Genomic DNA, 25181 nt, shown 5'->3' on the forward strand with positions numbered 1-25181 from the left:
TGCATCACGTGTTGCATAAGTGCGGTCTGCGTTTGCGGTAGTGCTGGGGTGCGGCTGAGTGAACAACGGCCGGGGGAACCGATCGTCTGTTGGCATAAACCGGCACTCTACATCCCCAGCTCATCCTCTCCGAATCGCCCGCTCCGCCCCACACTTCTGCTATAGTGCCTCCGCGCTACCGCCACATACCCGCATCTTTCTGCTTTTGCTGGATTATTGACTTCGCCATGTCACCCGCTGCGGTGGTCGCTAAAGCGGCGGACAACTTGCTGGTGATCTCAAACCGGTTGCCGATCACGATCAAACAGAACGACAAGGGCGACTATGACTTTGCTATGTCTTCGGGCGGTCTCGTATCCGCGCTGTCGGGACTGAAAAAGTCGACGACCTTTACATGGTTTGGCTGGCCAGGTGAGTGTGTTGGATGAAATCTGGGAGGAAATAGTTGGTGTTATTAACACAAGCAGGCATCGAGGTCCCAGAGGAGGAGAAGCCGACTATGGTGAAACGGCTGCGCGACGAATTCAGCTGTGTGCCGGTGTTTTTGTCTGATGAGCTCGCAGATCTGCACTACAATGGGTTTAGCAACAGCATCCTGTGGCCATTGTTCCACTACCATCCAGGGGAAATGTACTTCGACGAGTCGGCGTGGGAGGCGTACCGAGAAGCAAACCGGCTATTTGCGCGAGCGATCGCTGAGGTAGTACAGGACGGTGATCTTGTATGGGTGCACGACTACCACCTGATGCTGCTGCCGGCAATGCTGCGTGAAGAGATCGGTACGCGCAAGAAGGGCGTGCAGGTCGGGTTCTTCTTGCACACTCCGTTCCCGTCGAGTGAAATCTACCGAATTCTGCCCGTGCGGCGGGAGGTGCTAGAGGGTGTGCTGCATTGTGATCTCGTTGGGTTCCATACGTACGACTACGCGCGGCATTTCTTGTCGTCGTGTTCGCGCATCCTCGGTCTGCCGACTACCCCGAATGGGGTTGAGTTCCAGGGCTCGATGGTGTCCGTCGGCACGTTCCCGATTGGCATCGACCCAGACAAGTTTACGGACGCGTTGAAGACGGAGAAGGTGCAAAAACGGATAGCACAGCTGGAGGCGAAGTTCAAGGGCGTGAAGCTAATCGTGGGCGTGGACCGGCTGGACTACATCAAGGGCGTGCCGCAGAAGCTACACGCGCTCGAGGTGTTTTTGACGGAGCACCCGGAGTGGATCGGCAAGGTCGTGCTTGTGCAGGTCGCGGTGCCGTCGCGGCAGGACGTGGAGGAGTATCAGGACCTGCGGGCGGTTGTGAACGAGCTTGTTGGGCGGATCAACGGACGATTCGGCACAATCGAGTTTGTGCCAATTCATTTCATGCACAAATCGGTGAACTTTGACGAGCTTGTTGCTCTTTACGCAGTGAGTGACGCGTGCCTTGTGAGTAGCACGCGCGACGGCATGAACCTCGTGTCTTACGAGTACATTGCGTGTCAGCAGAAGCGGCACGGCGTGATGATCTTGTCCGAGTTTGCTGGAGCAGCGCAGTCGCTTAATGGGAGCGTGATCGTGAACCCATGGAACACGGAGGAGCTGGCAGGGGCGATCTACGACGCGATGACGATGCCGGAGGAGCTGCGTGTGCTGAACCAGCAGAAGCTATTCCGGTACATCAGTCAATACACGTCTGCATTCTGGGGCGAGAGCTTTGTGAACGAGATGAAGACGATAGCGGCAGAGAGCGCGCAGCGAGCGGAGAAGAAGGCCGCAGCGGCGACGGCCGTTGTAGCGGCGGAGCCTTGACGGCTTGAGTAGGAGGGTTTCGGTATTGGTTGTGAACAGGGGCGCACAAATTGCGATTGCATGTACAGTACACATAACTTTTGTAATCATTTTTAGCTACGCAGCATACACAAGCATTGCGAGCGCGGAGTCGTCAGCTGTGAAGAATGAATACAGTCTGCCGGGAATGGCATTCTGGAACTGGGAGACTGGAGCAGTGCGAGAGGAAAGAAATCCGGTGGCACAGACCCTTACCCGATTTCCCTGGCGCGGCGCAGTGATTCTCTCGGCTGCAGGGACCGAAGCTGAAAGTCAAGAGATAGTTGGGGCAGCTGCAAACGTACTTGGAACAGCTTCCGATACATCCGCCGGTAACTCCAGCACGCGACGACCCAAGAAGATCAATGCTGGTACATGGTGGCCGGGAAGCGTGCGTTGACATAAAGTAGGCCACCAATCTGCTGGTGCTCGCTAGCATCATCTGTTGGGAGGCAAATCGAGCACCCCGCACTCTGATATTCACGCCTGTCGACCTAAACACACCACTGACCACGTACGCACGATGAGCGGCAACCGAATTGAAGCGCTTCCGGATGCCGTCGCCCAGCACGTACACTCGCAGGCCGCGGTGGCGAGCGTGCCGCAGATCATCGCGGAGATCGTGCAGAACTCTGTCGACGCCGGCGCGCACAGGATCGAGGTGTGGGTTCGGTCGCGCGACAGCCTGTACGTGCGTGTACGAGACGACGGAGGTGGGATCAGGCCTGCGGATATGCGAGTACTTGCGCAGCGCAACTGTGAGTGTCTTTCGCTCGATTTTTGAGGCCGAAGGGACTGTGCGCTAACATGGCTGGCGCAGGTACGTCAAAGTGCCGGACGTTGAGTGATCTGGATGACATCAGCACTTTCGGATTCCGCGGCGAGGGTGAGTTGCATTTGGTCGGGTCGCCGGGGTGCACGCTAAACGATGCCCAGCTCTAGCAAGCGTGGCGGATCAGTCGCTGCTGACAGTGACATCACGACACAGAGACTATCGCGGTACGCAGATGCTGCGCGTGCTGAATGGGAAAGTGCTCTTCTGCGACACCGCACAGACTGAACTTGCCTCGCCGGGGACACTGGTCGAGATACAACAGCTCTTTGGCAACACGCCGGTGCGTCAGCGCGTGCTGGCACAGGAACTCGCGCGCCCCGGCGGCCGTCGCAAGCTTGCGTTGGAGATCAAGGACGCGCTGCTCAGCACCGCGCTGGCACTGTGCGGCGGTCCTGCGCGCGCCAGTGGGGTCGATTTTGCGCTGCGGTTTGACGAGAGCGCGGCGATGTGTCTTAGTTTGCCGGCGCAGGCACTGCCTGCTGCGTTGTTGATGCGGGTGCATGGCTTCGAAGACTGCCTCGCGACGACGGCTGCGTTTGATGACGACGACAGCAGCGGCGTCCATGCGAGTGGCGTGGTCGGGACGGCGCTTGTGCCAACGCGAGCAGCGCAGTACATGTTTGTCGGCCGTCGGCGGCTCGCGATGACGGAGCTGCAGCGCGAGGTTGCGGTGCTGCTCGAGGCTGCTCTCGCGCGGGCGCGGCCGAGCGACGACAGCCTATGCCGGTATGCGTTGTTTGTGGTGTGGACGACGCGCGCTGCGGTCGCCGGGCTCGAGCTGTGCGTCGAGCCCGCCAAAGTGCTTACGGTGCTGCAGAGCGCGGGTGTCGTCAGGGCCGCGATGCTCGCGGGCGTTCGGCGGTGTTTGCGCCAGCAAGGGTTCGTTGCGCCGGCGCAAGGCGCAGCTGCAGTTGTGGCTGCAGCTGCGGCAGCGGCTGCGAAGACGAAACCGAAGAAGAGGCGCCGGTACGGGTCCGCGCCGGCGCTTCGCAATGACGACGACGAAGAAGAAACGAGCGAGAGCGAAGAGGACAACGGCAGCAGCAGTTGTGCGAGCAGCGGGTGCGACTACGACACCACGGACAGCGACGACAGCAGCGGCACGGGACGACGTGTGCGCGGCAGACGCAGCCTGGGGCTCGCCGCGGTGCTGCGCACGCGCACGCGCACGGGCAGCCCGGCCTACGTTACGGGACAGGCGTCTGGCGGTACGAACACTGCTACGGTCCCGCGACAGCTCGCAGGAGAGAAGAACGCGGTCGATGCGGCAGTTGCCGTTTGGGGAGCCCGCGCGTACGGCGCAGGCGAGCGCGCGATCCGTACACTCGCGCACAGGTGTCACGACTCGTCTTCTACGGCGCCGGCGGAGGTTTCGCTCGACCGACGGATCAGCCGGGCGGACCTGGCGAACGCGCACGCAGTCGCGCAGGTGAGCGCGCGCTTCGTGCTGGCGCGCGTGCCGCGCGCGGACGACGGCCGGACGCTGCTGGTGCTCGTGGACCAGCACGCCGCGGACGAGCGCGTGCGCGTGGAGGCGCTGGCCGACGCGTACTGCGGCGCGGTTGCGCGGGGCGACGCGTCGGCTGCGCAGGCGCTGGGGGCGCGGGTGGAGCTGCGGGTAAGCGCGGCGGAGCGCGCAGCGGTGCTGGCGCAGGCGTCAGAGCTGGCGCGGTGGGGGATGCACGTGGCGGCGCGCGCGCGGGACGGGGTCGTGGAGGCGACACACATGCCGGCGGTGGTGGCGGCCCGCGTCGCGGCGGACGCCGGCCTCGTGCGCACGCTCGTGGTTGGCCACGCGGCAGACCTGTGTGCGCACGCGGTGCAGAGTTTGGGCGACGGCGGCGGCGACGAGGACGCGGCGCGCCGGTGCATGCCGCGGGGCGTGCGCGCTCTGCTCAATGCGCGTGCCTGCAGAGGTGAGTTTCTGTGCGGAGCTTGCATGTGCCGAGCTGCTGGAATCGCTGACTTGTCGCATTTTCCCCAGGCGCAGTAATGTTCGGCGACACGCTCTCCTTATCCGAGTGCGCGGCTCTCGTGGGCCGGCTCGCGGCGTGCCGATTCCCGTTCCAGTGCGCACACGGCAGGCCGTCTATGGTCCCGCTCGGCGAGCTCTGAGTTTGTAGCGCAACCGACTCTGGGCCGTCCTCGGCGACACCTCGCGGGGTCGCTGCGGGGGACAGGGCCCAAGCTGGTCTCGCGCTGTCTCACCGGCTGCCTAGGGACGTGCGTTTGCGTTCTGCAAGCTCCTCCGTACCGTGCCAGGTACGACAGCGCCCGTTAGGCCGTTGGCGGGGGCACGCATGGACCCTGCTCGGCGGACCGGTGCCGACGCTTCCAGAATCGCGCAGCCCCATCTTCGCGTCTGTCTAGTGGTCTTCCGCTTTCGTCCTCCGGCCGCCGTTCTGCCGTCGTTCTGCCGTCGTTGTAGGCTCTGGCACGCCTTCGCGGCGTCGCGAGGGTTAGGGCTCCGGCGGTGCTCCCCGCACTGTTTCCGGCTCACCTCCCAATTTACCCGGCCGGCCGCAAATTTTCTCGTTTTGGCGTTCGTTGGGAGTTTCGGGGCGCGTCTACGCTGTTTAGTCCGTTCTTCAAGGAAATTTGTTCGCTAAATGGTCCCCCTCACGCGCGCCATGTCGGGCCCCTCCACGACCACCACGGAGACCGCTGCAGCGCAGCCGGGCTTGCACGCCATCCTCAAGCAACTTGCCGCGAACGGTGGGTTTTCTCTGGTGTCGCCTTCTCGTCGCCGCCTGCTCGCTCGTAGCGTCTTGTGCTAACCATCCCCTCTCACCCAGACCGGCGCGAACGCAACGCCGGCGTCGAGGAAGTCGCGGCACTGCTCTCCGCCGAGCACTGCGCGCTCTCCGAGCTTGATCTCATGAAGATCTGGAAAGGGCTTTACTACAGTTCGTTCCCTCCCCTCCTCCTGCTCTCGTCCCTCTCCGTTGGATCACGCTAACTCCGCTCAAACATAGCTATGTGGATGACCGACCGTCCGCGCGCGCAGCAAGCAATGGCAGAGTCTCTCGCGAACCTTGTCCGCGTAGCGCAGGCATCTGTGGTGATCCCCTTCATTGCTGCGTTCTGGCGCACGATCTGCCGCGACTGGGCCTCGATTGACGTGCTGCGGGTCGACAAGTTCTACTTGCTCATGCGTATGTACGTACGCGCCGTGTTCGAGCGACTCGCAGTCATGGACTGGGACGTGAAGATGATTTCGCGCTACGCGGACGTGCTCGCGACGTATCCGCTGTCCCCGCGGAACTCGGCCGTTGCGGACGCAATCAGGTACCATATGATTGACATCTACCTCGACGAGCTCGAGCGCGTGCACCATGCCACCACCACCTCCGACACAGCAGCCCCGGCGTCCGAACGGCCAGCAGCAAAGAAAACCGCAATCCCGCTCCACGCGCTCCTAAGCCCCTTCGATGTGCTTGCCCGCACCGCCCTCTCCAAAGTCGTCCGCAAACGCGCCGCCGATGAAGTCCTGCGCGATCCCCGCCTCGCACTCATCTGGTCCTACGAACCCCCAGAACCAACTGCCACCGTCCCGCCGCCACCAGCACCCGTCGTGCAATCCAAAAAGTCTTCTTCCTCCGCATCCACTTCCTCCCGTCCCGCAAAGCGCGCCCGCTCCACATAGCGCCTCCACCTGTATAATTCGCCGTTGTATATATACCCTTCACACTTACGACTCCCCGACAGCAGCCGCAGCCATGCATACTTTCGTCTTGTACAATTTATATAGCACCATATATCGTGGAAATCTATCTGCATATCGATACTGTTACTACTATACACGTAGCGCCTGCAAAATCACGGCCAACTGTACGCAACGCTAATATACAAAAAAACACCCGAAGTCATAACACAATACCCTTCCCTCCCTACGACAGTTGTGCCGCAATATCTTCCTCTGTAAGCTCCGCCGGCAGGTTCATATATGTCGCCACGCCATTCATGCCCAGAACTCCTCCCATTGCCGGCCCCGAAATACGCGACCTCGGATTCCCGCCGCCCGGTGCTCGCATCGGCGCCGCGGCAAATCGCGGCTCTTCCAGCGTAGCAGCGAGCTTCATCATATGCGACGTCCTCATCTTGTTGCGGTTGCGTCGTGCCGCGGCAGACATCTCCAGCATGCTGTTCTCAAGCGATGTAGGCACCACCGTTGCCGCGGCGGCAGTGGCCGCCTTCAGCTCCTTGCGCGTCTCCTCTTGCTCCCCACCCGCCCCTGCCGCCACCGCCGAAGCTGCTGCCGCGTCTTCTCGGCGACCACAGCTCGCCTTGCGCGCCATCGTGCACAGTGTCTGGTAGAACAGCCACGGAAAACTCAGAAACACGGCGTACCCGCCGGCCTCTTCGTCCGCATCCTCGTCCTCCGGACTCTTGACTGTCTGCTTCGGCGGCTTGTCGCTGTCAATCATGTGCAACAGGTCCGTGTCCGCTAGTGCTAGCTCCTCGGATGCTTTCTGCTGTTCTATCCTCTCCCGCACCTGCCGCTTCGACTCCTCCATCTCCTGGATCTCCTCCTTGCCGACCCGGTACGCCATTGCGACGAACTCGCACAGGCGCCTCTCGCGCTCCTCGGCCGGCTTCGTGCGGTCACGGAAGCCAGTCTCCTCATAAACCTTGTTGCGCGTCATATCCGCAATAGCAGCAAACTGCTGGCTCACCTCCTCCCAGTACTTGTAGTCATTGTTATGACCGCCGGCTTCGTACTTCATTACATAGCCGGTAAAGACTTCAAGCTCGGTTTCAATGCCCCGCTGCAGCATCATGCGGTGCACCTTGTTGTCGTACTCGTGTTTCAGCCTCCGCGTCATCGTCCACAGCTCTTTATCATCCACACAGTGCTCACCCTCCAGCAACCGGGCGTCAAAAGTGTCGGTCTGCTTTTCCTTAAACACAAGCTCCTGAACACTGTCGTATAGCCTTCCCAGAACCTTCGTAGAATGGTACGTGTTGCCGTGCTTGCGCTCCATATAATGCGGATAGTCCCTGCACCGCAGACTGGGCGGAAGCCGCGGCGCAATGCCAGTCTTTGCAAAGTCGACTGCCATAGAATGCAGTTTCGCAAGCTGTAGGCATTTCGCGTCCATCACACCGTCTCGTGACGAGTCCTGGAACGCAAGATGGCTCAGCGCAATCACGCCAAGCTTGTCCTTCTTCATGTAATCGATCATGAACTTCCGCCTGTCGTCAACCGAGACGACCTCGTCCCCAGCCTTCACCTGTGGTGCCGGCGGCGTGTAGTCCATTGGCCTGTAATTCACAACCCGCGGAATCAACTGCCGGTCCCAGATCACAGAGTAATCGTCCCCATCCAAATCGCCGCCAGACGCCATATTCGCAACGTCCCGTGTACCCGTCACCGGAAGCACAATCACGTCAACCAAATGTCGCAGCTTCTCTTTGTCAACCGCGTTCACAACTCGAATATCGCCCGGATGCAGCGCCGGGTTGCGCGCAAGGACGCAAAGACCCGTGATGATGGTCTTTGTCCGCCCACTTGCGTCACGTGGATCGGTGATTTGCAGAAACACCTCCGGAAGACTGCTAACGTCCAGCCGTTGCATCTGGTCCCACGTACGTTCGCGCTCTTCCCGCTGAGTCAGTGTATGCCCGCGCAGCATGCCGCTCTCATCGCATACACCCAACAAAAGTGCGCCTTTCTCGATCCAAATTCGCGCCTTGTGCTTCAGCATCTTCAAACTGTACGCCTGGTACAATCGCAGCAAGTTGTCCACGAACGTGTCCTGGCCCATAAAGTCAGAGAGTAAAATATCCGCCAGAATCTTGTTTGAGCCGTTCTCGTCACCGCTCTTCGCCAACAGATAAATCGCGGCCTCCTTTTCCGTCGTCAGTCGCTGCAAATATCCAAGCATGCGATTCTGGCGTGCCAAAAACACTTCGTCATCTACACCAAGCGAAGAGAGCACCGCAATCAACTGTCGATTCAGTCGCGAGGATGTAAAACTCGAACATCGCACAATCTCAAGAGTCGTATGACTAGATATGAACTTTTCCTGTGACTTGCGGATCTCAATCTGAAATCCCTTGACATCCGGCCATGTGGCAAGTATGCCTTTGCATCCGCCTAATCGGAACTGCACCGCGGAAGGGCTTGTCGGTGTTTGCAAAATCTCTGAAGCGATGATCTGAGCCACGGCTGGCGACATCTTACCAACGCCATCCGTAAAACAGAAGCCGTTGCGCTCGATATCGGGAATATACTTAACAAGAGGCTTTGTTGTGCGCAGCGCTCGCGTCGTCGAAAAGCACTGGCCCACCCGCGCCATATTTTTAGCGATACTTTTGATATTAGAAAATGTCCCCATCCAAGCTCGGATGTCTTCCACAGTCACGGATCCATCTGTTGCGTAGAACCATGCGCCATGCTCCCGAATTTGCGAGTTGCCCGAAGCCAAATAGTCATAGTGACGGCCACCAATGTCTATGCCGTATTTCAACGCATGCTCAACTCTCTTGTAGAGCATCTCATTGTTGCTATAGTCTCCGTATCCAAGCTTCCCCCTTGCTTTCTCGTCGGTAAACTGAACCCGGATAAATCTGTCCGCCAGATGAATATGCTGACGAATCACGCGGTTCGTAATGTCGACCATAGGAGTCGATAAAACAATCGACATCGGAGTGATTTGTGCTTTCCTCATCGGCGAACAATAATTCGGAAACTCGTCGGCTATACTGCTCTTCTGAAACGTCATAAAAATGGACATCGGATCCCAAACGCGCTTCTGGTCATCCGCGATCTTCTCCAGCAAACCAGTCGCTTCTTCTGTCGGCAACTGGCTGAGTTTTACAAGAAATTCGCTGCTTATTGTCGCGACATGCAGCCAGTTGTTGCTGATACACACCTCGAGCTGATATTGCACAGAAAATGGAAGTGATATATCATTCAAATAAGCCACAAAGTCATGATCTTCCTGTTCCACATTCCTATACGGAGCGCGCGTGTAATCAAGCCCACATGTCGTGAGGAACTTAAACAAGTAATCCAGCATATCAATTTCCTGGTCGCGTAACATAAAATTAAGGGCATAAGTTGTCCAGTGCGCTAGAACGATTAGCGATGAGGACTCCTAGCGCGCAACGCAGAAAAACTCACCACCATCAATGGAACCAGGTCGTCCGTACGTGTGTAACGGTTTCTCATCCGATAGACTCTCAATCGACGACATAGGAATATCTGTCACGCGTAACCAACAGTCTTTCTCATTAAAATGGAGACTGCCCCACGTCTCGGTCAATCGTTTAACAATGTTGCGACGCTTAAAAAACTGAGGAGCACCCTCAATATTAAACGCAAATCTTCGTGAAGACTCTCCATTTGCTCTCCTCGGACCTTTAGAAAACCTGACCTCCTTGATTTGGTCGAACTGAATCTTGAATGCGTAAGTCTGGAGCCGAAGTGTGATCTTTCTTCTTTGGTTTGTACCATCGAGATCAATTAGGTGATTAGTTTCCTCCTGAACAGCGGCGGTCTGAAAAAATATTTTCAGAGTTCTCTGTTCTAGGTTGATCTCCAGTAAGTTTTTAGCCTCTAAATGAGTTTGATATTTCACATTGAATGTATCTGGATCAGTCAAATAACCAATATCAAGACTTTGCACCGGATATTGTTGCAGATATATGCAAAACATGGTAGGATCAAGAGGTGAAGCTATCGAAAGCGATCGATTAGGCATCAGTAGCTCAGCCGTCAATGAGACGTGATAATTGCTGTAGAATGGGCGACGAACACTCCAGAAATCAGTATTAGGCGTCGGCCTAAATGTCACAATAGTAAAGTCGCGTCGTCGTTTCGAAGGCTCTGGCATATCAATCTGCCATATAGATCCCAGTTTCAGAGTAGTCACAATCGTTTCATACAGGTTGTAAATTGTCCACTCTATTGGAACGCCACGTATGCGGACCATAAGTTCAGGCCAATGTTGCCAGTCACTCCCACGGATCATAACAGCAGTCCGCTTTACAATCTGATTCATCTTCAAGCCCGACCTGCTTTCATCGACTTCAGTCTTGACCGGCAGACCAAACAGAACATAGGCTTCCCGTCCAGGATCCCAAAAATAACGTAAATCTTCGACTCCTTTAGATCCAGTACCAGTACTGCTCTTTTCTGCAAACGTCGCTTTCCCCTCCGACGATGTACCGCTTGATCTATCATGGCCGCTTAACTCAGACACTCGATCAACAGTTGCTGACTGCTTTACTGCATTAGCTGGTGATAACGGAATCGTAATCTGCCTGGAACTGCCCGTTGCCTGAATCACCTTGCATTCTGTGTGCGCTTGATAAGAAGAGATATTGTCACTGGCCATTCCTCGGTTTCGAACAACGGGACTATGCTTGGCATGTAAGCAGAATAAATCCACAACCTGCCCGCTCGCAGTAATTACTCTATTGGTGGTGTCATCGTAGATCAAGTGTTCATCCGGGATTTGTGACGGACCTCCACGCGAACCGAAACGAAGAAGCGCAGGCGCTGAGGCGCCTCGCGGAACACTCAAGGTAATCGGATAAACTTCGTGAAACACTGCAAGATTCGAAAGTTTGGCAGTATGAGGGGAAGACTTGCGCGACCTGTACATATTGATGGATAATTGCCTGACTCGGTCACTCTAAGTCTGGGTAGGGAATTAGTTCTGCATCATATCTCCTAATTTGCAATTCAGTATGAACTGTGATTCACCGTTAATCCACATACGATCCATAGCTGCATCATCATAAAGCAAATGACGAAATTTTCATGCTCGACCTCCAACAAATGAGTCGGCGATCGTACTCCATAAAGACGGGTCAGTTGAAGTGGGATACACCGGCTCCGTTCGAAGCTCGTTGCGGCTCCCGGTAGGAAACCCTCAGTAACGCGCTCATTCAGCTTATCATTTAAGGTCGAGTTAAAGAGTAGTTTCGAAATGAAGCTTGATTATTTAGCTGGAAGAATTAATTCCAGACATTTATCTAGTGAAGTGGAGTGTTTTGTTGATCACTCACCAGTTAAGAAGAGAAGCTACGCAAGCACAGGGTCCTCTGCTAAATGGCCAATCCATCGAGAAGCCAAAGATCCAATCTCTCATTGTTGATTAATGAAGATTGCAAACATCAAGATTCCACATAATCAATCCAAAAGTTACCAAAGACTTGCTTTACTCAGCTGTAATCACTGGCCGTCGCATTTGCTGACATCAAACTTGTATCGAGAGAAATTCCTCCGCTCGGCCACAAATTTCCAGAAATTTCCATAGTTTCTGAGCCAAAATTCCCTGTTAGCAAAGGGTCAACTGCACGAAAAACAAAGGTTAGTAAAAAAAAAAAGTTTTTCGAAGAGTAGATGTGCTTCGTACCAGCCATGTCGTGTGCGTCGAACGAAAACGCAAAGCAGTCAGCCACTGATGTCCCGCTACCAGGCGGCGGTTGCTTATTGAAGGACTCTGAAGCGTCGTCATGTTCCTTTTCATAACTGGGAGATCCTTCATCACAGTTGTAGAAAATCGGTGGCTTTGATACTTGTGTAAAGTCAATAGAGTCCGGAGAAGATGAACTTGTACACGGTAAACTGTTGTCATGGTAGTCCAGATCTCTAGATGATTTAATGACTTCATCGAGCGAAGAGCCCCAGACCAGAGAATTGACATCCTTTCGTCGTACTCGACGGAGCTTTTCGCCCGGTTTCCGTGGGGAGTACCGATATTCAGGATATTGCATTTTGTGCCTTAGGCTTTCCTCCATCGCCAATCGTCGAAAATGGTCCTTGATCTCCAGAGGCTCCTCGCTCCACATCTGCAATTTTGTGAGCACAAACCCAATATGAGCCACAATGCTAGATCACATATACCTTCGCAATAACTCGAGAAGCCGTAGTATTCGAAATATTTCCTTGCCTCATGACCTCATCGTGCTTGGTACCACGGTATATGATAAATGCATTCCTTGGACGAGGAACTTTCTCCTTAGTACAACTTGTAGACAGCAAGCCTTTGTAAGTTGATCTGCTGACTGATTTGGAATTCGCGTCTGGTTGAGTTGAGTTTGTAGAGTGCGCATAGTTGATTGGATGTATAATGTATGCCTTCGGTGACCAGTTCGACTCGCTGTGCTTCAAAATCCCCTTAGGGTCCTTGCCTGTCGTCCACGGTATACAATCATCAGGAATAATATATATATGCGCTTTCAAATCCTTCGCGAGTCGTGAGATCTTGGCTACTGAAACTTCGGTTAAGCACGGACCGGATATGGTCGAAGCCGCTTCGAGACTCGAGACGAGATCCATCTCAAATGTGAAAATTGAGGAGAGGAATGTGCAAGGTAGTAAGAGCCGGGATAATATATGCATATATTGCCGTAGCACGAGATAGTGGAAATCCAAGGTGAAGCGGCTTCAACTTAAGAGTTTGGTGATTTGAAGGGCAATATATCAACACTGCTGCGGGCGTGTTAAGGACACTCTGCGTTTCAAAACCTTATAAGATTAAGCAACCAAACTTCTCAACAGCTGAGCCACGTGTAAACTATAAAATGACAGCCGTGAAACAGATAAACCTTCGGCTAGGTTTGGTACGACGGCGTGTACTGCAGCACGATGCATAACGCGCACACGCCGCCGCGATCCAGCAATAGGGGTAAAGTTTCGAATCCCGACTTCGTGGAACATAGAGTAGGCGTACTAGCGACGTAGCGGGCTAGCGCTCCGGTTTGTATTTTTTGTCTTCCCATTTCGGATTTAGTCACCGAAATCCCGACTTATCATTGGCAGCGTAACGCGGTACGCCGCTGCAGTACACACAGTTATGTCATTTGTGTGTACGGCTAGGTGCTTACCCAAGGTAGTCAGTTGCAGGGCCGAAAGTCTAATTCCTGGCTGGATCGAGCGACGATCAGCGTAGCGTGCCTGAGCTCACACCATATCTCTGGCGTTTGTCTGTGCAAGGTAGCCATACAGATTACGAAACTACAGTTGCGCGCTGCCAGGTTCTTTAGAACGGCAGCTGCACTATGTAGTGTCTACGCGACGCCGATATAACTATTACTATTGCGCGTGATTAGTAGATAGTTGAGCGATTAGTTGAAGTGGTGTTCGTGATGAAACGAACATCATAAAACTTCTGCTGGAGTCTACCATCTCATCCTATTAAACCAACCAGCGATACTAAAGTTTTATTCCACCAAGAGTTGATCTCGTATTTTCTCAGATATGTCATATTTTGTTCACGTTCGTAAACGTCGTGTTTACCCCAATCAATTCAGCAGCGAGTAATCGGTATCATCATCAAGTTTCGCATTTCCAGATAAGTGTTCGATTATGGAAAACCGCTTTAGCTGCTCGCGTGCTAGCTGTATACTGTGCCTGTGCGGGGCGGGTTGCATTTAAAGTGGTGCCTATAGTAGACGAGTAGTAGTGTCGTAGGCGAAGTGCGCTGAGCCGCCTGCAGTTTGAGATCCCACGCCACAACTCGAATGCACCAGCACAAGTGCGGCTGCACTGTCCGCAGCTCTGCTTCTTTTGGAGTCAGAGGTAGCGGTAGTCCGAGCCTCCGAGTACCTTTTGGGGATTTTGCTCGCTGGATTTCGTTGGCAGAAGAGGCTGCCAAGAGTGGTCTCTCCTGCAATTGATTTCATAAACTCAGTTACTGTCAAGTGTCAAATGTCAATCCGCTCTACCGCTGATCTGGTCTCTCGCCGTAAAACTTTTCCGAATTCAAGTCGCTCGTTAAGTTTTGGTAGGTTCCTCTAATGGTTTATAATTAGACGAGCAGCAGCTTAGTATAGTTCAATCAAAGACGTACTTACCGGCTCGCTCTGGCCGTTTGAAGAATAAAGAGATATCAGTAAAGTTGCGGAGTAATATACCGCACTTAAATCGCACATAATTAAATGGGTAAATTACGGTAAGATTTACGTTGCCTACGCCCTTCCGGTGCGTGTCCCTCATGCCGTCAGCAGTCTTCTCGGCCAGTGATTTAACTGACGTATAAATTTGAGATAGCAGCATGCATCGAAGTAAATGTTCGACCCAAGCCAGTGTAAGTGACCTATGTACCATGGTTAGTTGTAGTAGCATCACAAAGTGACTCAGGGATCGTGAACCGGAGTTGCGCCATAGTTCATTTCAGTAATCAGAAAAAGTGACCAAGACTCCGGTCTAGATGCCAATCGGACTGCAAGTGCATCGCGATTTTACAAGAAGATGGGAATGTTAATATCTACTGTATGACGACCGCCTTCGTCAATTGCTAGTCAATTTTAGTGGGATCTCGTGAGCAGGGGGATAGCCGCGCGCTTGACCCCGAGACACCGGAGGATGCGTCCCTTCTGGTACTACCTCGAGCTACCTTTCTGACTACCGTATGGGAAGAGTCCTCATACCTCCTAGCGATAATTGCATAAGCGAGCTCCATTACAGCCTCAAAGAAATCGCGATGGATTATCTAGAACTTGTCACAGACTCTCAAGTGGGCAACTATGACGATATCGAGTTCACTGGTGCGCATGCCGGCTTTCTTGGGCAATTTTCCGATGACGTTGCGCGCAAAGTTATGGACTTTGTTGATGAATCTGAAAACGAGGTTGTTGTCACCAGTAATACGTTTGGAGACATCAGCATTGATGCCAGATTTGCAAATGCAGCTGCAGATGTTACTGACGAGATCTTCGACGATACGTTTGATTCCGACTTTGAGTTGGAAGAACGGACATGTTCAATTGAAAGCAGTAAGGACGAATTTTTGTTGCGGGCCTGTTCTTGAAATTTAGTGCTCTATGCTTATATGGTTTAGTACTGCCAGATGGTCTAGGGAAGTCTGCTGCTCCTAGCTCGAGCAAGCTCTGCACGCATTTTAGCGGCAACGGAGCGGAGACAGACGAAGAACTGCTGGCAAATGCACAGGCGTTATTTGCATCAGACATCAACATTGCGGAAATATGGCACATGATACAGCGCGTGGTAGGAAAACGAGACGATTCGCTGTCTATGTCGCTGATTCCACTTATAATGGGTCCGTCCATAATGCCATCAGGACCCGAAAGCTTGTACGGCGACTTACGATATGATAATGTGGACGCTAAGATCGAGGTTTTACAGGATCTCTATGCTGTCTTCTTATCAGAGGTAGACGTTGAATAACCCTGTTTGCTTGAGCGAACTCGCGCTGACAGTTGTTAGGACGAAGAGAAGTCGTTCAGGTCTCAATCACAGGCAGCTAAAACCAAAACAAAGTCAGCTTTACAATCTCTCTTGCGCGCTGTTTCTGCAGACGGCTCTGCCGCAGAAGATCGAAATGAATGCGCAACCAAAGTTCACGCAGACACCACAGCATATCTTTCTGCTCTATTTGCAGTGAAGCAAAAGTTTAAGCCTGAGGAAATGGATTATATTGGTAACATGTGTCATCTGAGCTATTCTCAAGTTCGTACGTGGGTAAGTTAGATATTTCCAATTATCACTTTTCAAGTCACCTGGTCTGCATCTGTCATTAACTTTCTCCTAATAGTTTGCAAACAAGCGAGCTAGATCAAAGAAGAAATCTGGGGAGTCGGGTAGACAAGGTGAAATAACCTCGGGTCGCATCCATAAAACTCACAAGTGAATATCTTGTGATGATGTTCCACAATTGCTATGCCAGCTAAGGCGATGCTTCCGCGTCAGTACTTCATATGTTGCCTTGAATGCCTATACAGCAGTGTATATTGATCTGATATTTTCACGTTGGCTTGGTTGCCTGTTGTCAGCCGTATTTGGTGGCAGATTATATCGTACTCAGCTATGTCATGAACATTATTAAAATTTCCTGCACCCTTGTCGATATCTCTAAAGCTCCAAATTGGTCTCCGCCATGAGATTAAGAGTTAGTAATAGGATCTCAATCCAGACTCGATGCGAGGGTGCAAATTAACGGTGACTGCTTACTACTCATGTGTCCCGTGGTTTGAATTATCACTCCATGCGAATTTGTAACATGGATACAGTACAAACTGCTACTTAACTTAGCTTTAGTTATATCACAGCTGCTTAGAGGTGATTCCTAAACCCCAACAAAAACTTATATGCAGAGGCGCATAGCATTTAATTATGTCCAATCTTAATATCCACACGCGACCTAATCGACATGATAATGGAGATAGTTATATAAATTAATGCCTATTTACAGATGGTCCGATTTATAAGACAGGCATGTCGTATATCAGCGACAACTTGCTTTCTCTTACGAGAAGAGATTGACAATAAACTCCCAAGTTCCAAACATGATTATAGAATTTGGAACTGTTCGCATCAGATGCGGAGTAAGTCCACCATAGAGCGCAAGAAATCCTTCCGATTTCCATATTGTAGTAAAACAGTGAATCAGGCCGTTGTATTTTGGCTTGCCATTGTCCAGTGGCCGTTGGCGGAGACGCGTTCGAACAACTTCATGAGGATACGTCAACAGAGAAGCACTAAGCTTAGCCACTCCAGCCGCGCCAGACTTTGCCAGCCATTCGAAAAAAGCATCACCCGTTGTTGACTGTATTCCCAGCTTGTCGCGCAACTGTTCTCTTCTTCTAATCAGACTCTTCATTTGTTCGTAGAGCACCCATTGCAACGACGATTCCACCACTCCTAAGTATGATGCAGTGAGTCCACGATATAGACCAAAAATGCCTTCCTTGTCTAAAACTTGTTTGACACAATCAATACTACTCTTGTATTGACGGGCGTTTTGGCTGTTCTGTTTGTCCAATTGTAAACGCGTCTTAACAAGCCAAATTGGATTAGTTGCTGTTGAAGTGCAGATACCCGCCACAGCTGCAGCCATAAGATTGACCCAGGCTGCGTCCTCGCCGTTGTTAAATCTTGTGGCGATGATATATTTCCCGTTATTATAGGTAAAAAAGTTGATTGACCGTGCAGGAATTACACCGACTAAATTTGGTCCGAGTCCTTTAAATAAAGCATGGCCTCCTTCGACCTTATAAACACCTCTGGATTATGTTGTCAGTTGAGAACCTCAAACAAATTGAGAATATCAAAGACTTACACCATTATCTGGAACGTTTCATAAAAATGCAATCCAATAGAACGAATGTGACCGACATGACGTCCTCGTAAAGTTTGTTGCAAATGTCCATGTCGCATTTCCGAGTTGTAAAAATCACTTTGCAGGCGAGTTTTCACGACATCGAGGGGGCTTGTCAATATAGCGCCCATCATCCCGCCAAAACTAAGACAAGTCAGCAATGAGACTCGACTCACAGTGCATTAGATACTGTACCCTCCGGCGACAAAATGAAGCCATGGCTTCGAGGACTTCTTAACAGTCACGGAAGTAGCGCTGGCGTCCGAAAGTGACAGAGCTTGTGATGTCGAAGGCGTTCCAGCAGCGCTGATAGCGATAGTACTAGATGGTGTAGACATTGCACGCTAAGCAGAGACGCGTTATACACATCAAATAGTCTTCTTGGTCCCTCGCAGATCCAATCAAATGCATAGAAAAGCTGCAGTCGGCACACGCAAGATGGATTGATAATAGCAGCAGCTCGGACCGAAATTTTCCGCCCTGCCGATTTATGACCTGCGGCTTGGGCAGGATATTATTTAAAGTTTCACTCTCTCCTCCCGCCGCTCCGCTCGCGCAGCAGATGCCTGCCCGCGCCCATGTCCTCTAGCGAGTAGCGAGTACATTGAGGTTCGTGAATTAAGCTCTCCAATTATTAGCTACAGGCTCCTATCACGCTCTATGCATGATATTTTTTCAACGACAACGACAAAACGAAAACCGTACAAATAAATGAAGCAAACGTAAGCTGACCAAGATCAAAAACGTTGCACTTCGAAACAATCCCAACAACTGATTCCAAACCCACGTCAATAAATATGCTATACTGAGCATTCACACCGATAACCCTTTACAGCTTGCGCTTTGTATTCGCGTTACAACCATTGGTTCTAAAGCTGTGTTAGTATTTTAGATAGATTCCACGGTGCATCGCCAAATACATACTCTATCCCATTGCGGGTCTTGAATGAATCCGCACAGCACCTTCGAACCAGTTTGCAACAACGGGTGCCCAGCAACTCTAAGATATTATAAGCTATTGCCGCATCACAGAAAATTGGAAAATACGAACATTTGCAGAAATCTCTCTAATCCTTCTCGTCTGTGTTCGATGACTTCGTCTGAAAATCGGTTCGTGAACACTTTGCCGGGCAGTGGAGGTATTGTCACGCGAGAAGATTCACGCTCTAGAATATCCCTAAAATATTCAAAATCGCTATATCTGCGACGAACCACTGAATATTTCAACTTGAATGCTGGTATGTTGGTCTGTATATATGCATGAGTAATACTGACGCTTGCGAAATTTGGAAACTGCTTACCCGACAAACAATTTCATAGTCCGTATACATGCCACGGCCGTAGCCAACTTCAGTCGAATTATCAGTTCGTAATTCTCAATTAAGGATAGAAATCTGTATATATTTACCATGTGTTTCCGGATTGCGAACCTGGTATATGCAATTCAGTTAACTTGATGCGCGCAAAATAGGGCCGCCTGCATTCGCCTCACCTCTATTTCAAGAAAATTTTCTGGAACTCCATAAATTTCATCGAATGTTTGCTGTTTGAATTGAGGACGGGAAATGAACTCGAAGTTCTTAGCCGGCCCTGACGACGTGGACGATCGGGTATTGCCACTAGGCTGTGCTGTAGAGGTAAACTGAGAAGACATCAAAAGATTTTATGCGATATGATGAAAGCCTTAAATGAATAATCCGTTAGCTATCGCCAGGTTACGGAAGGCCCCGGTGTAGGTGAGCAAGTTGGAGTAGGACTTCAACTGTTCGAGAGTCGTAAACGCTGCGCCGCGTTCCCAGCGCGATAGCGGGACCTTGGGATGCACATAGGGAAAGTACACCGCTACAAACACCTTGCTCTACCAAGTTGGGAATGCCGACCAAGTGCCGTTCCACAAGCTCCAGTAGTCAGTCCGCTTCTTGTGATTTCTATGCTCGGAAGGTCGCTATTGTTTACGCCAAAGTGCACTGAGGAGAACTATATACTACATCGCGAGATAACGAAGCTTGACTTTGCGATGTGACTACAAGAAATCCACCGAGGAAGTGAAGACGACTAGTAAGCCATGAGCGACCAGCATACTACTTTGTCGGCACACATTTCAGACAGTCACAAACTACGAATAGTTACTTTTAATGTATGTGGTATTCGGAACGTTCTGCAATACAAGCCATGGAATGAAGGAAAGACTTTCAGAGAAATGTTTGACAAGCTCAATGCGGACATTGTGTGTTTCCAAGAAACGAAAATTCAACGCAGCGATGTAACGCGCGATATGGCGGATATACCAGGCTTCGACTCGTATTTCACATTTTCGCATCACAAGAAGGGCTATTCTGGAGTTGCTGTATATTGCAGGCAAGCGAGTTGCCATGTGGTTGCGGCCGAAGAAGGCATTACCGGCATTTTGACTCCGCCTGGAGGACAAAGCAAAACTTCAACATTATCTTACAGAGACTGCCCACGAAATATAGGCGGATATGACTTCAGTTTAAGCACCGATGAAGCGAGACTGCTTGACTCAGAAGGACGTTCACTTGTAATTGATTTCGGACTCTTTGTGTTGATCGGTGTGTATTGTCCGGCTGCTGCTTCAACAGAGCGTCAAGGCTACAGAAGACAGTACATCAAAGTACTGTTTGAGCGCGTGCGGAACCTTGTCGGATTAGGAACTCGCGAAGTGGTTTTACTAGGAGACCTCAATATTATTCGTGACCAACTAGATACCGCAGATAGACTACAGCGCAGCGATGAAGATGATTTCGATGCTCCTCAACGCTTACTTCACGAATTACTGTATCCAAACAAGAACGGGATTTTGGTTGATATTTGTCGTGAATTGCATCCAGAACGCTCGGCAATGTATACCTGTTGGAACCAGAAATTAAATGCGCGCCCGGCAAATTATGGTTAGTTTTATTATGACTTTTCTTTCTGTTGATATTGCTTTAACTTCATCCCTATTTAGGAGCTCGATTGGATTACATCTGCATAACTCCAGGGCTAAAGGAGAGATGCATTGATGCGGATATTCGGCCGGACCTGCTAGGATCCGATCACTGTCCTGTGTTTATTGATATGCTTGTCGAATCTCGAAATAACCAGGACGATCCAAACTTGCTGAAACTCGAATCACGTAACTTGTTTGGATTTGCAAGAGCACAGACTGTTACAGATATGTTTGCCAAAAAGTCATGCAGTAACAGCGTCTCTATATCGTCGAAGCGAAACTTTGATCAGAGTAATCCTGGCCAGACTTCTGATCTCTCTCTGGCATCTATTTCAGCAGTCGGTCGATGCAATCCTAGTGAATCACAAGACCGTAATAAAATGAAGCGTGCCAGGAAGATCAAGGCAGTACAACAGAAGTTGACACGCTTTGTTTCAAGTCCTGCGGGCGTTAGCGCTGAGCTTACTGAACATCAAGATTCAGGATTCGACAAGTCCTCTCAGTCTGATGCCGACATTGACCAAGCTTATTTTCAGACGAGTAAGAATCCGTCGACCGAGCTGTGGAAAGATGTTTTTCGAAAGCCACAACCTCCTATGTGTAATATGCATACTGAGCCATGTGTGTTACGAATTACGCGAAAATCGGGTGTGAACGAAGGCCGAGCATTCTGGATGTGTGCAAGGTAATAGTTATTCACTCGCTGTTGAGCTAAATTGACCAAGAAACTTACTGTGTATATTACTTAGACCTGTTGGACCTGGGCATCAGCGCAGCGCAAGTTTGCCTGAGGACGTCAATCGCGATTACAAATGCAATTTCTTTAAATGGGCTAGCGAGAGTAATGGAAGATCTAAGTAATATAGTCGGTTCATGATTAATAGCCAATAAATCTAGCTTAACTAGTTATGGATTTGTAATAAATATGGTATAGTCGAACTTTGGTCTTTCGTTTACTAGTGGTAATCACCTTGATCGCCATAAGTAGCAGTAACTATCACATTTAGGGATATACAATGAAGAACATTTCACCTATGAATACTGTCTTCATAAACATGAACCTGTAATTGTTATTGAGGTGACATAAAATATTTGTCCCTGCTTCCATACACCCCATAGACTTCACCAATTCCTATAGCATAGCATGATCGATTGTATTTCAATCGCAAATTCGACTTATGTCACGCTCAAAAGCCCCTAGAGAAAATCATCTATCGCACATTCTAGTCTCGACGCCCGACTCTTGTTTGACAGTTGCAGGAACGCGTTTGCACAAGCATCTCTGTCGGCGTGAAACTCATCTCCCAGACAATGGTACAGACGAGCTTGGAGGGAGGTTAATTTCATGCACATTGCAAGATCCTCCATCTGCTGATATGCTGATAACAGATGGTCAGCAACTGGTATAACGATGAGTAAAGCAATAAACTTACCAGACAAGGCTAGACCACAGTACTTGATGGCCTGTTGAATTTCTTGTGCAAGATTAGTAGCGGTGCTGGCGATGTCTAGCTGATGAGCTCCGATAATCGCTTTGGCGGCTTCATAATTGCTCATTGCGACTATATCAATATCGTCACTTTCCAAAGCATATGGCATCAGGTCGTCCAAGATAGAAAGGACAACCTGGTATTTGGCTGCTTTGTTGAACAGAGAGCATAGTTCCAAAATTGCCCGGATGACCGCAGGAACCACGCCTGCGCTCTCGGCGGCCGCAATGCAGCTTAAAATCATCGAATATCCACGACGTGAACGGCCACATAGCTGTAGACTATCGTTAGACATGCCAAGTCACGCAACGTGCAAAGTCGTTCTTACATTCAAGAGGCGGCAATAGGCTAGCTGGTATGAGGTCTGCTGAAAAATATCAGTGCCATCAGACACGGCGGCATTGAGAGACGACGAAGCAATCGTCATGGCCTGGTAGCACTAGTTAGCAAAGTCAATCCAGCTGAGATTACAAGGTTTGTGTCTTCACCTCTTCTAAATTCCCACTAGCAGCAAGATAGTCGATCTTGGCAAGCTTGATCTCCAAGGTACATTCTTCAACGGTATCGACCATCGTGTCTAGCTGTGCACTCAGGTACTCCGCCTGCTTGAATCGTTCGCTGCATCGATATTAGTATAAGTCAATCGGCATATCACCAGCCATACGTACTTTCGAATTGCTCGCCTGAAGAGAATGAGAAGCTTAAACGACTTCCATATATCTTGGACGCGCTGTGATTCTGTAGCGACCGACTCCATACCATCGATCATACTCAGGGCGATATCATAGTATCCCGCTTGTAAAATCTATGTAAAATTAGCAAGCGCAAAAAATGAGGATCCAGAGGTTTATACCGAAAGCGAAAGACGACATCCAAGCTTCACTTTATCCTCTAGAAACAGATCCTGACTGTCAAAGATATCAGAATATGCCACGTTGTAAAACTTGGATAAGGTTGATATTCCTGTGCAGTGTTAGTAATATCGAGGTAACATTACTGTGAGAACTTACCTAGTCTGGTCCAAAACACTGATTGCACTAAAAATTGGCTTCCAGCAGATTCGATCAGATTGACACTTGTATTGATATGCATGCTCTTCACGAGCGCCTCGAGTACTAATGTCGCGCTACCGCCCTGGGCACTTATTAGCAAAGTTTCCATCCTTTGATACATGAATCGTTACTTACGGACGAAAGTAATGACTTTGCCTCTGTAAGGTATAAAATAGACTGTAAGTTGACCATGCCAGTCTCCTTGGCCTTGACCTTCAGGAACTGAATAGTCGTGTCCTGAGAAGTGCCCTTCAGTAGACCGTACTCAGGGTGTGCCTTGTGGTAATGATAAAGCCACGACAGCGCAAAATTCAAGCACACATTGTCTTTGCTTTCGCGGGCCGCTTTGATCGTCTCTTCTATAGCCTAGCTTGGAATAAGAGACAGCATATAAACAGAGAACACACAGTCACTTACACACATAGCTTCCTGTGGGCAGTTGAAATCCGCCTGAAGAATAGCGAGGTTCAGTAGCGCATACTGATAGAATGATTTATCGTTGTTGTACATGGTGTAGTCGAAATACCGATGCAGGTTCTCGAAGGACTCTTGGAAATCCCCGGATCTCCATCCGTGCAGAAATCTATCATTGATTAATATATCCTCGATCGTCAAACCAATACTCAGGTGTCGTTACCTGATATAATATACCGACGACGGCGTTTTGACTGTGTATTCCAGCATCTTATTCAAGGTAACCAGCATGTCCTCAGGGAGCTTGCAACCGTGTTCTAAAAGGTATCAAAAATTGCAATTCATAACACTAGGTGTGCAACACAAATGCTTGCACCTACTTTGCATATACTTAATCTGAAACTCAAAAATCTTACTCAAATCCTCGACTGAGGCAATGTCTTCAAGAAAATGTTATGATATATCTCCTAGATGCTCGAGTGGAACCACTGACCTTTGGCGCTCTCGTCGTCGACTGGCTCAATCTGTGTCTCGTCCATAGCGAACTCCATATCCAGGCTGAGCTCAGCTTGTCCCGACAGGCGAAACTTCTTAAAGCCGTTCCAGAGAGTGCGACGAGACTGGAAGTCCATGTCGCGGAACTCGATGTAACAACGTCTGAGAAAGTAACCGACGATAGACGTGGGATCAATGATGGGTTCATCACCATCCATCTCAATGCCAAAGAACTCTGCGTCCATGTCATCAAAGTGAGCGTAAAAGTCGTCCAAGTTTGCGATATAGAACATCTGGAGACACAATTAGACAGCCACCAGTAGGAGAATATGTAGCAGGAACATACATGAATAACCATGCAGTGATATACCGGCTCGTCCTCAAGGCAGTGAAGTCCCTGAAGCTTCTTCCTGAAGTCCTCGAGAGTCAACAAGAACATGCAGGTATCGTTGTCATCGATCCAATGATGAATCAACATCATGATTTGGATGCGATCCTCAACCTTGATGCCAAGATTCTGGTAGATATGAATAAGACACATGAGCCCGATGACGGGAGGCGTCAAAAAGCCAGAGCTGACGCCGGTCGCAGGCGTATGCACAGCGCGATTCATCGTGGTGTAATGAGCGTAGAGATGCCTGTGGTGAGTACGAGAGGGCGCGCCTTTCTAGTCCCGCGTGATCGCAACGACCTTCAGCATACGGTGCCTTCCGATAAGCTGCAGCCTGCACCGTGTCCACACCCAGCGAGGCCGGTGTGAAGGCGGCGACTGGCAATTTAACTGTTCGGCGATTGCGAGTGCGGCACAATGATCATCGAGAACTCAACGCGTGAGGTTGGGAGCGGTGATAGAGTTTCGTGAAGGACGGGGCGGACTGCACGCCGCTCGACAGTAGAGTCTGGACGCAAGCGCACCGGGAGCGGATCTGATCATATGCTGCGCCTAGCCAGATGCAGGCCGTGATAGCCACGCGGCAATCGCGGTGGTATCGTCGTTCACGGCTGCTGCGACGAGCTAAGGGTCGCGAAGATACCGACCCTACGTCACAAAAAATAAGCTCCTG

The 25181-nt window shown here is 50.7% G+C and overlaps 10 protein-coding genes across 10 annotated transcripts; 5 read left to right on the plus strand and 5 right to left on the minus strand.

Annotated features, from left to right (window-relative positions):
* Nucleotides 1-7: 7 nt before the first annotated feature.
* On the plus strand, nucleotides 8-1971 carry V1518DRAFT_417679 (glycosyltransferase). Its single transcript, XM_066904367.1, has 2 exons — nucleotides 8-411; nucleotides 468-1971. The coding sequence occupies exons 1-2, from the start codon at nucleotides 228-230 to the stop codon at nucleotides 1784-1786; spliced, it is 1503 nt and encodes a 500-aa protein (XP_066758995.1). The 5' UTR covers nucleotides 8-227; the 3' UTR covers nucleotides 1787-1971.
* Nucleotides 1972-2057: 86 nt separating this feature from the next.
* Nucleotides 2058-5001, plus strand: V1518DRAFT_289974 (uncharacterized protein). The gene is made up of 4 exons (XM_066901082.1): nucleotides 2058-2562; nucleotides 2625-2690; nucleotides 2741-4555; nucleotides 4624-5001. The coding sequence occupies exons 1-4, from the start codon at nucleotides 2328-2330 to the stop codon at nucleotides 4752-4754; spliced, it is 2247 nt and encodes a 748-aa protein (XP_066758996.1). The 5' UTR covers nucleotides 2058-2327; the 3' UTR covers nucleotides 4755-5001.
* A 245-nt stretch (nucleotides 5002-5246) lies between these two features.
* On the plus strand, nucleotides 5247-6489 carry V1518DRAFT_417687 (nucleolar protein,Nop52-domain-containing protein; the record flags this gene model as incomplete). Its single annotated transcript, XM_066904368.1, has 3 exons — nucleotides 5247-5354; nucleotides 5435-5545; nucleotides 5615-6489. Coding segments are annotated over 3 exons (890 nt in total), but the record flags the coding sequence as incomplete, so codon positions are not given.
* Nucleotides 6364-11476, minus strand: V1518DRAFT_417689 (RNA dependent RNA polymerase-domain-containing protein). The gene is made up of 3 exons (XM_066904369.1): nucleotides 11371-11476; nucleotides 9769-11290; nucleotides 6364-9717 (listed from the first exon to the last, which is right to left on the minus strand). The coding sequence occupies exons 2-3, from the start codon at nucleotides 11252-11254 to the stop codon at nucleotides 6530-6532; spliced, it is 4674 nt and encodes a 1557-aa protein (XP_066758998.1). The 5' UTR covers nucleotides 11255-11290; nucleotides 11371-11476; the 3' UTR covers nucleotides 6364-6529.
* A 98-nt stretch (nucleotides 11477-11574) lies between these two features.
* On the minus strand, nucleotides 11575-13106 carry V1518DRAFT_417694 (uncharacterized protein). The gene is made up of 3 exons (XM_066904370.1): nucleotides 12502-13106; nucleotides 12011-12446; nucleotides 11575-11947 (listed from the first exon to the last, which is right to left on the minus strand). The coding sequence occupies exons 1-3, from the start codon at nucleotides 12997-12999 to the stop codon at nucleotides 11817-11819; spliced, it is 1065 nt and encodes a 354-aa protein (XP_066758999.1). The 5' UTR covers nucleotides 13000-13106; the 3' UTR covers nucleotides 11575-11816.
* A 1976-nt stretch (nucleotides 13107-15082) lies between these two features.
* On the plus strand, nucleotides 15083-16249 carry V1518DRAFT_405878 (uncharacterized protein; the record flags this gene model as incomplete). The annotated part of the gene is made up of 4 exons (XM_066901935.1): nucleotides 15083-15374; nucleotides 15440-15771; nucleotides 15826-16080; nucleotides 16154-16249. The coding sequence occupies 4 exons, from the start codon at nucleotides 15083-15085 to the stop codon at nucleotides 16247-16249; spliced, it is 975 nt and encodes a 324-aa protein (XP_066759000.1).
* A 399-nt stretch (nucleotides 16250-16648) lies between these two features.
* On the minus strand, nucleotides 16649-18250 carry V1518DRAFT_417705 (mitochondrial carrier domain-containing protein). The gene is made up of 3 exons (XM_066904371.1): nucleotides 17912-18250; nucleotides 17678-17860; nucleotides 16649-17621 (listed from the first exon to the last, which is right to left on the minus strand). The coding sequence occupies exons 1-3, from the start codon at nucleotides 18052-18054 to the stop codon at nucleotides 16865-16867; spliced, it is 1083 nt and encodes a 360-aa protein (XP_066759001.1). The 5' UTR covers nucleotides 18055-18250; the 3' UTR covers nucleotides 16649-16864.
* A 70-nt stretch (nucleotides 18251-18320) lies between these two features.
* Nucleotides 18321-19502, minus strand: V1518DRAFT_417707 (Phox homologous domain-containing protein). Its single transcript, XM_066904372.1, has 6 exons — nucleotides 19209-19502; nucleotides 19125-19146; nucleotides 19018-19064; nucleotides 18768-18964; nucleotides 18641-18716; nucleotides 18321-18585 (listed from the first exon to the last, which is right to left on the minus strand). Exons 1-6 carry the CDS (start codon nucleotides 19368-19370, stop codon nucleotides 18571-18573), a joined length of 519 nt encoding a protein of 172 aa, XP_066759002.1. The 5' UTR covers nucleotides 19371-19502; the 3' UTR covers nucleotides 18321-18570.
* A 79-nt stretch (nucleotides 19503-19581) lies between these two features.
* On the plus strand, nucleotides 19582-21628 carry V1518DRAFT_417712 (DNase I-like protein). The gene is made up of 3 exons (XM_066904373.1): nucleotides 19582-20625; nucleotides 20685-21351; nucleotides 21416-21628. The coding sequence occupies exons 1-3, from the start codon at nucleotides 19782-19784 to the stop codon at nucleotides 21525-21527; spliced, it is 1623 nt and encodes a 540-aa protein (XP_066759003.1). The 5' UTR covers nucleotides 19582-19781; the 3' UTR covers nucleotides 21528-21628.
* On the minus strand, nucleotides 21501-25179 carry V1518DRAFT_417713 (anaphase-promoting complex subunit 5-domain-containing protein). The gene is made up of 13 exons (XM_066904374.1): nucleotides 24464-25179; nucleotides 24116-24410; nucleotides 24003-24062; nucleotides 23846-23939; nucleotides 23626-23791; nucleotides 23344-23574; nucleotides 23167-23290; nucleotides 23010-23119; nucleotides 22825-22961; nucleotides 22645-22774; nucleotides 22485-22586; nucleotides 22100-22430; nucleotides 21501-22045 (listed from the first exon to the last, which is right to left on the minus strand). Exons 1-13 carry the CDS (start codon nucleotides 24728-24730, stop codon nucleotides 21864-21866), a joined length of 2229 nt encoding a protein of 742 aa, XP_066759004.1. The 5' UTR covers nucleotides 24731-25179; the 3' UTR covers nucleotides 21501-21863.
* Nucleotides 25180-25181: the final 2 nt, after the last annotated feature.

This window comes from Limtongia smithiae, assembly GCF_038497785.1.
Source record: "Limtongia smithiae strain NRRL Y-17922 unplaced genomic scaffold V1518scaffold_7, whole genome shotgun sequence".
Lineage (NCBI taxonomy): Eukaryota > Fungi > Ascomycota > Lipomycetes > Lipomycetales > Lipomycetaceae > Limtongia > Limtongia smithiae.